The 14262-nt window shown below is 41.0% G+C and overlaps 1 protein-coding gene across 1 annotated transcript in view; it reads left to right on the top strand.

Annotated features, from left to right (window-relative positions):
* The window catches only part of PCSK2 (proprotein convertase subtilisin/kexin type 2), a 190286-nt gene that overhangs the window by 130833 nt on the left and 45191 nt on the right, over positions 1–14262 (top strand). The window contains exons 7-8 of the mRNA XM_006260699.3: positions 2007–2095; positions 5395–5570. Coding sequence (XP_006260761.2) covers positions 2007–2095; positions 5395–5570 — 265 coding nt within the window. The remainder of the gene's footprint in view (positions 1–2006; positions 2096–5394; positions 5571–14262) is intronic.

Below are 14262 nucleotides of genomic sequence, written 5' to 3'. Positions count from 1 at the left end.
TAAGGAAAACCTTCTTTATTGTCTGAGTCTCTAGGGTCTGGAATAGACTTCCTCCAGGTAGCCAACATAGACTCCCCCCAGAAGTGGTGCAAGCACCTATTCTGGATAACTTTAAGAAATGCTTGGATGCTTATCCTGCTGGGGTGATCTGACCCCATCTGACTTCCTGCTCCTGATCTCACAAGGTTACTTCCAGCCCTAATGCCTATGGAATCCATGAAATCTATGAACTGCCACTCCCATAAATGGGCTGTGAAACCAGTGTCCATAATGCACATATATCTTTACATATGTAAAACTAATTCACCTCTATACTCTGCACAGTAGTCTCTCATATCAGATGAACAGCTCATGTGATAATGTCAGCAATCTTCAAACTGCAGCATTAGTTGAGAAAAATCTTTAAACAAAACAATTTCCCTTCATCTTACATGTGAGCTTATAGCTAGCCTACAGGTGACTAGATAATGAATGCCTAGCAACGCTATAATTTTTACACAGTTCTTTGAATGAGGACATCAAGGAAAACCTGCTGAGTTATTGAAAGAAAGATGTACAAAAACCTATAACAGTCTTGTTTCTGTCCCCTTCATAAAAGGTATCTTGGACCTTATGAGATCTTATTCTTTTGTGTGGAAGAAACCCGAACCCAGGCATTTTTGTACAATGGCTCTATTTTAAAAAACATAAGATGGAAAATATTACAGAAAAAAGAATGTTACTTCTCTCCCTCTGTTAATGTTACTCCTGCTAGGCGGAAGAGGGAGAAAAAAGATGGAGGATGAATTTAAAAAATCCAGTAATTTTTAAAGGATGGAGCATCTGAGATTATATTTGGCCTTTATAGGACAGTACTACTAATTTTTTTGAGGTGCCAACATACTGTAGTACTGAGCACAATATAAATTCATAGAGAAGATATATCTATCTATCTGTATATGTGTATATATAGATAAATAATCTTCTGGGTATTATAGATCTTTTCTATGCATATACAGTATAAGTAATATAATCTAGTTATAAGAAATGCTAAAATATAGTACTCTTAAAGCAACTTTCTCAACATGAATATATATATTTACTAGAGAGTGCGGAAAAGAACCAGATGCTCCAACCCAGGCCTTCAAGCTTAGCCTTTATGGCATTTTCAGGAGCAATTAATTTCTTAACAGTTGTAAAACACTAAGCATTATTGAAGCAGCAGGTGCTGGGTTGAACCTGGACCTGCAGTGCCACAGCACAGACCTTCACCACTTGAGCTGAAAGAAGTAACTTCATGAACTTGCCATTGGGTTGAGCCAGTCTCTTCTGTAGACTTGTCACTGAAGGAGAATGAAGCATATCAGTGGTCATGCAGCTGGTGTGTCAGAGCGGCTACTAAAGATGCTGATCCATTTTGCCTTGTGTTTAATTTTTTCTTCCCCTGTTTTTGCTGCACCCACTGCTGTCTTTTAGATGGCAACCTCTTTGAGGAATAGGCGGTCTTGTTTCACTTATGTGTTTGTGCAGCATTAGCACAATGGAGCTCTGACCCATGGAGCCCTTGGACCCATGGAGCTACCATAAAACAAATGGAACCTAATGATAAATGTGTCATCACATTATGTAAGTGCTAAGCATTATCATTTAGACCACTCTATTGTGGTGCATTAAATTTCTTTTGTCCATCAAAGACAAAACTTATTTGAAAGTCCAGATTTTACCAAGGACTGAATAACTTTGCAACCAATTGCATAGCCATGTAAGGTACTATTAACCATTATTCAAGCTGCAGATGATAAACGCACTCAAGAAGGAATCTTTTTGCCTAAATGCGTCACAATACAGTGTAGTACAGTCAGGAATTAATTTTCATTTTTCCTCTGAGCTATCTGTTGTGGACTGTACAAAGACAATGATGAATCGATTATATGATCCAGCATATTTTTAAGGGCACACGATGCTGTGCACTAAAGTTGGCATAGAAGCTTCTGTTGACATGAAAAGTCTGTTTTTTATCTTTGCAGCCATGGAACCAGATGTGCAGGCGAAGTGTCAGCTGCGGCAAACAATAACGTCTGTGGAGTGGGTGTGGCATACAACTCAAAGGTGGCAGGTATGGTCCCAGTACACTTACAGCACCAAATCCTGTACTCCTTACTCAAGTCTTTTCCTTAGACAAACCTTGTCCCATAGACAATGGAAGCCTTGACTGAATAAGAGTGGCAGGATTTGGTCTAGACTGTATACTTTAATCACAGAAGTTTTAGTACTCCCTTTTTGTGTTCACATATACATATATGTATATGTATATATTTAAGGCAGGGAAGAACATTCCTTCTAGCTCCTTCCCCTATCACTTGCAGTTTGCATATTGTTTCCCTATAAACCAGCCTGTTTCTCCTGATCTATACCATTTCAGAACTCATTTGAAGTACATCTAAGCTTGCAGCAGAAGACATGCAAATTTAACTGTTCTTAGCATTTTGCAAAAATGGCTTCTGAAAAAGCAACCTCCTAGCATTTATTCTCCAGGTTTAGTAGGGGCAAGGTCCTCAGCTGGTCCTGTTAATCTATGTGGAGCTGTTGCCATGGATAGCTATTGACAGCAGTTGAAGGTCTGGTTCTTGGAATGTATGCAGCACAGTTAATTTTATTTTGACAGCTTGGCTCATTTGCCTTTTGATTGTTGTATCTGAAATACCACCATGGCCACAATAACTTCCCAAATCAGATCCAGACTCAGAAGAAAACTCACTATAAGAGATGTCCAGAGCAATTTGTATCTGGTGATTAACACTGAGACACTTTTAGCACTTCCTAATTGATTTAAACTGACACCAGGCATCACCCCAAATGGTGCCTATGAGGAAAACTAAAGAAAGATCAAATAAATGTTTTCCACTGAGCTTTGGAAGGGCAGACTTCACTAATATCTAAATCATTCTTGATCAGGGTTACATTAATAACGAATAAAATTAAACAAACAGAGAAATACAACAAATCAAGTTTTGTGAACCATTTAAAAACTGACGCAAGTTTCTAATTAATGAGAATAAAGAAGAATCCATCTGTGGTTAAATTACCTTAATTATTATTAGGCTGACAAGATTTCTTGCACCTGCCTTTTACCAAGTAGTATCAGGTTCTATTAATGAAAAGACAGCTGGAGAGCTGGCCTGATCCTGACTGACAAGTGTTTCGTTCTTGCGGTAAAGGAAGATTTCCTCCACATAAGCAAGTTAGCACTATCAATTGTGGCCAGCAATACTGTTTTAAACTGTGTTATGTGTTCCAAAAGTATAAATGGCATTTGTTGGTACATGTTTGGAGGTTGAGACTGGTTAGATCCAAGAGGCACATGTATGCATGTAAGGACAACAAGAACTTGGATTCCTGCATCTGTACAAATTGGGTTGGAAACTTTGTAATAACAGACTTCCTCGTGAGATATCCACCACTCCCTTCTTCCTTTCAGAACCATTTCTTTAAAGTGTGCAAGTTCTTATGACTGCTGGTTATGCTTTGTACTGCAGGATGCATCCTCCCTAGAATATATGAAGGGAAGAATGGACTGAAAGCAGCTTTTCAGTTTCTACAATCCATGAGATATAACATCCAAAAACATAGTTGCCTGAGAAACTTAATGCAAGTCACCATGGTTCATTGCTAGTACACACAGATCAGCAGTCTGCATGAGTTACAAAATCTGGTTCCATATCTGGAACAATTGGATTTGCAGGTATTCAGATATGGGATTTTGGTTCAGGCCCATATGTATTATGCCAGTCAGTTATTTAGAAAGTACTTGAACTGAGGGATCTTGCTTGTGCATTTCCTAAGAAATTTCTCTGTCGAAGTAAATTTATTTGAATGGAAACAGCATTTCATTCTCTCTGGACTGAGAAAAGCACAGGTTTATTACTGAGGCCTGTAGCACCACCACCTGGCCAGTGCCTGACTCCATCAAACCTCTGGCTGAAGCTGTGTGTCTGTTTATAACATGTCTCTGAGCCACATCCTCACATGATGTAAAGTGGCATTGAAAGAAAACAGATCAGAATCTATCCCCTAGTAGTTTTCCCTTTAATCCCACTTTTCTGTACTAAGGTGAAATGTGATGGCCCAGTTCAGAGTTCTGGCTCTGCCTGAAGAGTTTAGTGCCAGTGTCAGGGAGATCCAGCACTTTCAGTTCAGAGACATTTGTCCATTGCTTTTTTCACCTTGTGCGGGAATGTCTTGTTCCCCAAGTCTCACTCTGACTTCCTAGCTTGAATTTGAAAATCTGAGACACGCAATCCTACTGTTTTCATTTTAAAATAGTATTTGGTTTGAGCTGCATAATTCATATCCTAATTTGGAGGCTTGCCACATTTCTTTGTGTTTGGATCAGGAACTTGATTTTTGATCCAGTAAAATTCTGCCTCTAAATTCTCCAGGTTTTACAAGGTTCAAACCTATGGTTTCAATTTCAGCCCATCTTTACCCTGCAAAAATTGTCATTTCAGCTCCGAGTAATAAATGGAGTCAGTTAGCTTGAAAATCATTCTTGGAAACTGTGATCTCAGGAATCTTCACCTTAAAAGTCCTGTCTGTCAGCAAAGCTGACCTGTGTTTTGGGCATAATGAAGTGTTTACCCACAGAATGCTGGCACTTCTCCAAATGTCACCCTCTTTGACTTGCTCAGGGCTGGAGTTCAGAGACCAAATTAAATCAGTATATATTGGATGTTTACTGTTAATGTTTTAATGTCATGTATATTATATTATACTTTAAAGGGAATATTTTCCCAAACAATACGCATGCCTCCCTATTTTATATGCCTACCAGTAGACTGTAAATCATTAGTCCCATATAAGTCATTTGTCATTTTCCTTCTTTCTGATTATTTAACATGGAAAACAACAGCAAGAGAAACAGACATGCTGGGAAACAAATGAAATGTATTAGTTGTGAGTTATTAAGATTTGTAGTTTGCTTGGTAGCTTTTATTCTAGTCCTCTATTTTTTCAAACAACTCTCTACATGACCTTGGTAAAATTACACAGCCTCCCTGTCTTTCAGTTCCCACATCAATGAAACAAGTGCAATGATTTATTTACAGGGTTTTATGTAGCATAATTGCTCTAATAGTGTATTCAAATTTTCCATGAAAGGAGACATGTACTTACAAAGTTCAGAATATGTAATAAAATGCTCCTTTATGTGTTAGCCCAATGCTGTTTTATATTGGAAACAGTTCTATTGTGCTGTACAAACACTTACCAGAATGTGAAGTTTCAGTCCAAAATTATTGTGGGATTGAAACTGTAAATAGGCTGGAATGCCAGAAACTGCAGGTATTAATCAGTTATTGAGGTTTTGCTTTGTCTTTGGTGATCTGTAATCCGTATTTGTGTTGATTAAATCCACAGGTATCCGAATGCTGGACCAGCCATTTATGACAGACATTATTGAGGCTTCCTCCATCAGTCACATGCCTCAAGTCATAGATATATATAGTGCCAGCTGGGGTCCAACTGATAATGGAAAGACTGTGGATGGACCCAGAGAACTAACTTTGCAAGCAATGGCAGATGGTGTTAACAAGGTAATATTTCTATTAAAACATCTAGTCATTGTGACATCATAAATCTTATGCTACTTGCACTGATTTGATGCATGCCCAAATTCCACAAAACAGCTATGAACACTGCCAAACATGGTAGGATTGTATCAGTCTATCCCAGTTACTGATGGGATTACCCCAGATTATCTACAAATTCTGACTATGACATCTTGCATTGCAGTGTAGTTCTTGTAGGCTTCTTCACTTAGGCATTGAAGAAATCAGGTGTCTTAACTTAGGAGGGTGATCCAAATCAACAGGGTTGGGCACTTTGGATCTTACATGGTCAATGTCCAAATCGCCTGGGAAGTGAATTGGGAGGTGAGCCAGTTGGAAATGCTAGATACAAGAGTATGTCTGACATTGTCTGGCTAACCCAGTGAGAAGGACTTTAAATTAGGTTTTGTGGGAATGGGTGATAGAAATTCAATGCACAGTTAGGGTCAAGGAATAAGGACCAGGATAAGGAGCAGAATTCTGGAGGTGGAATGGAAAGGTATTGTAGGGTTAGAAAAGATGGAGGAAAATTAGCAGGCCAGTCTGCAAAATATCTTTGATTCCTGTGTACCAAGCAGAATGAACTGAAAGTCAGAGTGTGTATGGAAAATTATGACTTGATTTGCTTTAAGGAGTATAGCTAGTCCTGGAAGGTTAGGTATGAAACAAAGAAGGAGATGTTGTGAGGTATGTCAAAAATATATACATTTCCCTGGTGGTCCAAGAGAAAGTGAATAGCAGATCTGTGGATTATATCCAGGAGAAGATAGAGGGTGGGAAAAGAACAGGACCAATGGTATGATGTTTGCTGTGTTTGGTACAGTCCTTGTGAGTTGTATGTTCTGTGTGTGCCTAATAGGTTGAGGATTTAAGAAGACCCCCTACCTCTGACCTGGATTGATGAGCACATCTACATGTGCCACCATGGCAATGTTATTACTGCTCTGTGATTTAGTACTTCCTTTGGGAAGTACTGAATCACGGCGCAGTAACAGCCTGTACTGTGCCATACACGTGGTACACAATTATTTTTAGCAGCTACTTCACCTTAGTGGCATGTTATACAGGGGGAGTGTATACTATGGCAATGTAGCTGCTGGTCACATGTAGATGCCCACGGATGCTGTGTCACTATAGCATGTTGCTATGGCACAGTAGTGTCACATGTAGATGCGCCCCCAGTGAAGCTCAGGGAGGAGTTAGGTAATTAGCTCTTCTAGCAAAATCACTTCTTAATATGCCTAGAAGCCCAGGTGCAGGGATCTCTCAAGGCAAAATGAAGGCACCTAATGAATCAAGATGCCTAAAGAGGTGCTGGAGCTTGGTCTAGCTGGATTGCTTTTTGTCACTTATGGGTCTAAATTGTACCTGGATCCCATTTAGGCACCTGCTATCTGACCCCAATGTAGTGCTCAACACTGAACTGCTGAATTGTCTCCATATCTCTCTTTCTCTCTGTTCATCTCAAACAATTTACATGTGTCTCTGTACATGTGGAGACATGAGGGAATTAGGGTCAAATGGAAAAAAAAATCTGAATCTTGGTTTCAGATGCCTGTAAATAGACCCCAGTGTTACTGGGATATAAAACTGGCATTAGCCTGTGGCTCTTTATATATATTACCACTTTAATTACCACTTTGAAACTGCATCATCTTTCAGGTCATTTATACATGACCCTTGCTTCAGATATGAGGCACAATAATTGCAGTATTGCCATTTTGGTTTTCATAAAATGCTATGATTTCCCACTCTCAGAAACCTCTTATATTCTCCAGTCTTTCAGTCTCTACTCATAACCCTTCTGCCAGAAACTCTGTACTTCTTCTCCAGGTTTTTACCAAGCTATGAGTTTGGGAACCAGAGGCAGAGCAGTGCAACTCTGTTTCCTGACAGCAGCTCCATGTGGGATAGCTCTGACCAGCCACCTGGTATAGCAATAGCTATTTTTGCACCCTCTCCAAAAAGACAGTGCCTGGGGAAGCTGCCCCAGTTGCTCCCCCTTCCCCACACTCCCAGTTACACTACTGCTGGGAACCAGCCAGGGGTGAAGCACAGAGGTAGCTGCAGAAGGGAGAGGAACTGGTGGCAAAAGAAAGCTGGGCACAGAGTAGTAGGAATGGGCTGTAGGCTTTTTTTCCCCCTTCAAATAAATTGCTGTGGGAGGGAAGGGGCCACGGTGGAAGAGAAGGAAAAAATGGTCCCAAGGTAGAGGAAGAGGAAAGGAGAGCTAGAAAAGCTGGTAAGAGTTCAGAACACAAGGGGAAAGAGAGAGGGGGTCAGGTCGTTCTGTAAGGTTCAGAAAGTCTTTGTTCTGGTAGAGCAGAGAGTAAAATATATTGTCTTCATCTCCTCAGTGTAGACCAGTCAGGATGAAAACACTTCCTTTCAGTGCTGTATGGAGTGACTCCTCTCTGTTGTATTGATTGTACACTGTATTTTTCTAATAAAACTCTGAATTTCTCCAGTACATCTTGGACGCTTTTGTGTGGGAGCTCTGCAATTACTCATTTTCCACCTGAATGATTTCCTGTTCTTCTTTTTGCCAATTCCTCCCCCTCTGCACCACCACCTCCTCGTGAACAGTACATTCAGTTTACCCTGTTTTGTGACATGATAATTAAATCTACTGTTGTAGGTGGTAAAGTCTCTAAAGCTTTCTGGGATCCTTAGCTTTAAATGTTGGCCCATAGTAAATGAATTGTAAGCACCATCTCACTCTTGTCTGTAAATTTAGGAGCATGCTTAGGTAATCCAGGAAAGCTTGCCAGGGATTTCCTTTGCGTCCATTCTGTATACATTACAAATATTACAGAACTCTGTTGGCCTGATCCTGACCTGGTGTGAGCTCTGTTGCAGTCAATTTGAATTACATCCTGCATTTTTATTGCTTTTTAATGTATTTATGATATCCATGTATGTATGTACAAGCACACATTATTATGTATAATTCATATGCAATATACATATAGTGATATGTATAGATAGATCAGTGGATGCTATTATATTCACAGTGGGTGTGTCTAAACGAGATGCTTTACTGTGCAGTAAACTGATCCATTGTGCAGTAAAATGTCACTGTCTACACGTGCTCAGCATTTACTGTGCAATAGATTAGTCTACTGTGTGGTTGCCTACTACCTTTAAATATTGGTAATAGATTAACTGCACAGTAACTAGTGCACAGTGGCTCACATGTAGACTGCTGACTTGGGAGCAAATTGCTCCTGCTCAGCCCAGACAGTAGGGGACAGGAAAACTGTGTCTTTTCCCAGTCAGCTGCTTCTCAGCCTATGCCCCCCTGATCAGCAGATTGGAGCATAGGGCTGGGAAAATGCCCACTCCCTCAGGTGCTGTTTTCTAGCCCCATGCCCCAAGTGGCAGATTGGCAGATCAAGGAATGGGGCTGGGAAGCAGCAGCCCAGCAGAGGGGGCATTTCCCCAATCCCATGCCCCAATCCGTAGATTGGGGCATGAGGCTTGGAGGCAGATGCCCTGGAAGTGAGACAGCTTCCCTTACCTCTCCAGAGACCAGGGCCTGACTCCAGTGCTCCCTGCTAGCCCAAGTCTGGCACCTGCAAGAGCCTGGAGCTCCCTCTGGTCCTGCACTGAACTGTTCCTCTCAGGAGCAAATTTGCTCCTGTTTGGAGCAAATGTGCTTCCAACAGGTGCATGTGAAGATGCCCCACCTGGGAAAGCTTACTGTACAGTATTTTACTGTGCATTAAGCTTACAACACGTTAATAGTATGTGTAGATATGTCCAGTGTCTATGAAGGCAGGCTATTGCCAGTCTGGCATCTTTCTTTTTTTCATCCTTTTTCATTTCTATCTATTAATATTTTAGAAAATAAATATGAAAGTAATGTACACAGCACAAGAAATAAATATCAATGTGTAAGTGATGAACTCCACTTATATTCTGTTGTTGTACTATAGTCGTTGTTCCTTAACCTTAAGAATAGCTGGCCAGTTTTTCCCAAAATGTTACTAATCCCTCACAATCCTACTTTTTGGCGATAAGACTGTTTATGTGTGTTACATCATTTAACAATTTGAAAAAACTGATATTTGAATAATGCAGTAATATCTTAAAGTCAGTCATGACATACTGATTCTCCAGCAGACCCTCACTAGACAATGATGGTACTGGATGTTTTCCATCGTTTTGTTCAGGTGTACAACCAGACTAGAAGTGACAAAACAGGCTCTACTAATCCTGGCAGGATGACATGAGCTAGTCTAAACAGAAATATTTTACTGTCTTATGGGATATGGTTTGCAATTTGTACTCTCAGTTTGTGCAATCATGGTTTTAAAGAGGTCTTAATTAACTTGTTATATCACAATATGCCTTAGTTTGTTCTATGGAATCATACTAGCATTATACCTGCTTTATGACTCTTTAGTTTACGTGAGCAGATTTTTCTCTTCTGACTGTATCTCAGTGCATTTGAAGCATAAGAACATGGGTCATATCTGATTCTTGTATAATAGGTTTCCCTCTAAGGCAGGGTTACAGCTCCATTTAAAATTGAATTAGCTGCCTAGGCTGGGGGATTCTTCCTGGGTCACTGAGTCCAATCTCCTGAAATCACAAGGAACCACATCAAATAGTCTTTTTCATAAACTTGCTAATGAAGGGAAAGGAAAGGCGTACTGCAACTTTTGAATAACTTACCTTTTGAGATTTATGCTGAAGTAAAAAGAACCACAGACATTCATGCAGTAAGAAAGTATATATCTGTCTAGAAGCCCATAGAATTACAGAAAATAAAGAATAAATTGGGGCACTATATAGAAGCTCTGTTGTTGCTTAACATTAGTATTATATAAGAATCACACCTCATATATTCTCAACATTGTATACACACAAAGGAGGTCACAATCCTGACTCCAGGGATCTTACAATCTGGAATCAGTAGGCATGTTTCTAAGCACTCTTACTTGAGGAAAAAAAAGAACAGGATATATCTACTTGTATGACATATGCTATTAGACTGTTTAATTGGTTAATAAGTGAAGCTAAATGGGTCACTTTCAAAGCAAATCAATTGCCAAATTCAACAGCTAATATATTACCAAATACTCATAGGTAGGCTTAGCAGATTTTGATTTTTTTTTGTTTATAATTTTGACAGATAATATCAATGTTTATTTTTAAATATTTATTTTGATTTAAATTTTCAGAATTGCATGAAATAAGCAGTGTAGGACTACTGCCAGCTGAGTGGTAAGGCTGCCATCAGTCCCAGCGCCACTTGCTCATAGCTCTGTCATCCACGTTGTCACTTTCCCTTCATTTTTTTTCAGTTCCATGGGATTTCTGGGAGGTGCAATTGAAACTAGTCAGTATGGTTTTGCTCCACCTGTTCTCACATGCTCCATCAGACATAATTTTTCTTACATTTCCTTCTATACATTTCAATTATTAATGTTGGAAATATTTTCCTCAGTCTGTGAGTGTGAAGTGAAATTGACATTTATTGATGTTTACCGGTTAATGCCAAGCCTACTCATAAGTGTGATGTGCTGACCTGAGTATATTAGGGTAGAGATCCTTATTGGCCCTCTTTGGACCCTTCCATAAAAAATGCTACTGCTTTTATCCTCCTTACTTGCCATTCCTATCCCATTGCTTCTTGCTTTGAGGCCTCTGTTCAGTAAAACACTTAAGCTCTTCAGTGCAGACTACCATCCTATTGCAGTCAACATTTTGGCAGCTGAGACTGCAGTGTGTTGTAGTGGATTAGGTTGTACACAATAGTAGCATCTCATTGTTTTCTTGTACTATCCGATCTGTAGCCACCTGCTGCCTCTTAACCTAAATTATAAGCTTGTTAGGGCAGGGAACACATTATTTTGGCCTAAGTTTGATTGTGTCAAGTACCTGGGGTGGGCCCAGAGGGAGTGCAGTGGTACAGATGCACCCCCTCTTTTGGACAGTGTGGGGAATGGGCTCAGCTCGGAACAGCAACAGTGAGCACATCTACACATGCCTCTTCTAAGCAGTTTTAGGCTAAAATTACCACTTTTAAGGTGCATTAATGGTGCATGTCTACGTGTGCGCAACTTTATTGTGCCTTAAAAATGGTGATTTAAGGCTGCGTGAGCCTAAATTTGATACCTGCATAAAGCAAGTATCAAATTAGGTGCAAATGGCTAAGTCACATTAGCACACATGCTAATGTGATGTGTGTCAATGGACACACACCATGTTAATGGACATTAGCACATCTGCACATGCATTACTTTGACTTAGCTATTTATGCCTAAATTTAATGCGCCTTAATGTGCATTAGTGCATCCACGTGTAGATGCATGCCTAAATTGCCTTAATGTATCTTAAGCAAAGATGCATTAAGTTTAGGTGCATGTAAATACACATGTAGACATGACCAGTGGCAGTAGCAGGGATGGGCAGAGTGGTCAGTTGTCCCACCCTGCCCAGTCTTGCAGGGATAGGCAGGGGAAAGCCATCACTGTTCCCAGATGATTTCAGCCTCCATGTAGACTGTTTGGGGTGGGCCAGAGCAGCTCTGAAGCTTGCAGGAAAGCAGCAGAAGCAGGTGGGAAAGTAGGGAGGAGGAGGAGATATATCAGAGGGGATGGGCAGGGGATTCTTCTGTACTTTGGGGACTTAAAAAAAGTTGCCAGAGGCTCCTTGAGTACAGTCTGCCCAAACTGGTGGGTGAAAGGGGTGGATGGGAGGAGGCTGGGAGTGGGGTGCAGCCACCCCTGCAGTATGGGTGGCTGCTCCTTCACCCCGCTTTGCCCAGTCCTGGATTCACCCCTGTCTAATACAATACCAGTACTGCACCATTAAAAAAAACCAATATGGTTGTATTGCGGCCTGAATCTCTTTACTGGCTTCCTCTTCTCCATCTCGGGAGACTTATCAATTGTTTGTCATTCTTCAACTTTCATGCCCTGTTTCTTCCTTACCTGCCTTCCTCTTATTTCCATTGTCCCTGGAATGTGCTTCAGGAGTTCGTCTATCTAAACACTACTGAATCTGCATTCAGATCCTTGTTTGAGACTCATACCTTCTGTGATGTCTACAAATAAATTACTTGACTCCTAAATGACAAATCTGAGGAGGACTTGGGAATTATTTATTAAAGCTATTGGTACATTATTTAGAGTAAGAAGGATGTTTTTGTGCATACAGAACAGAATGTTCCCAAGCCATGCACAATCTTTGCCACTTTATATTGTTACCTTTCCCCCTACCTCTGCTTGATGCTTCTGTTTGAATTTCAATTGACAGGTCTTTAGAACAGTGACTGTGCCTTCTTCTCTGCTGAGAAGCACACCGTGGTTTCTATCAGAAATATATAATATATAATATTTCATATTATGATTATTATGTAGGCATAACAAATAATAATAATTATTCCCACTAAGCCCTTGTGAGAATATGTTTTTTGTAACACTAAATGTACAAGCAAGGGGAATATTTTAATGAGGTTGAAGCTGACTGACCTTCAGTTTTGTTTTGTTTTTTCTCTGCTGTTTTGGAGTAGACTGAGAGAAAAAGTAAGGAACATGACTTTGAGTATCTTTGGTGAAGTTACTTCATGCAGTGTAATCTCTTGCTCGTTTTTCTGTAATGGCCAAGGGTACTTGTACATGTGATGGGGGTTTAGTCCCCTAAACTGAAATGGTGGGTTTTTGATTGTGACAATTAAAAACCCACTATTTCAGTTTAGGGGCTTCTGGCGCTGTTACGGAGAGGGGCCCGATCCTAGTTTTGGGGTTTTTTTGCGGCGCCTGCCTGCCTCTCCTGCAGCCAGAGCGGGGGTGAGCTGCTGGCAGGCTGAGTGGCCCCAAGCTGCAAGGGGCCCTGGTCCTTCCCTCCACAGCAGCAGTGGCCCCCCCCAGGGCTGCCTGGGCAGGCTACTAGTAGGCTGGGGGCTGCACCAGCTTGAACTTGGGGAGGAGTTTAATTGGGCTGGGTGCTGCCTCAGCGCTGGGGCAGCCAGGGCCCACTAGCAGCCCACCTGAGCAGCCCCAGGGGCCCTGCCACTGCAGATGGAAGGACCAGCACCCTCTGCAGCTCAGGGCCCACCGCCCACTGGCAGCTCACCCTGCAGCTGCAGGCAGGCTCGGGTTAAAAAAAAGAAGATAGGATCGGGCCCCTCACTGCTTCTACCTTCAATTCACCTCTCCCGCAGCCAGGGGGGAGCTGTCAGATTAAAGGCTGCAGTATTACAAGTAGTTATATTGCAAATGAAACTTCATGGGGATGCGGTTTAGTTTGCAACATAGACTCATTTAAATTGCAAAAAGCAAAAAAACCCCCAACCCCATAAGTGTAAAGTGTAAAGCAATTACACTGCAAAAATGGGCAATTTCATCACGTGTAGAAGCACCCAAAGAAATTAAGGCAGCAGATGTTATGCTGTCAATGGATACTTAAGTTGCTAGGGCTTGGGGGGTAAACATTCAATATTAACCAGTCTTGTGTTGTACACTGACATGACATTTAAATGTGGGTGTGATAATTATGCGGAGTTGGACTGCAGTCACCTTTTCTTGTGTTGTACTGGAGCTTCAAAGATTACCATGTTAGTCTCTCACAGTGATGCAGTCACACTTGCAAGAGAGCTGAAAGGCTCTTTGCTGCTTCACTGTTAATATTAGTATCCTCAAGTGTTGGGCAAAGAATGGTGCAG

This window comes from Alligator mississippiensis, chromosome 1 (assembly GCF_030867095.1).
Source record: "Alligator mississippiensis isolate rAllMis1 chromosome 1, rAllMis1, whole genome shotgun sequence".
Classification (NCBI taxonomy): domain Eukaryota; kingdom Metazoa; phylum Chordata; order Crocodylia; family Alligatoridae; genus Alligator; species Alligator mississippiensis.
This window is presented reverse-complemented; position numbering and strand designations above follow the sequence as displayed.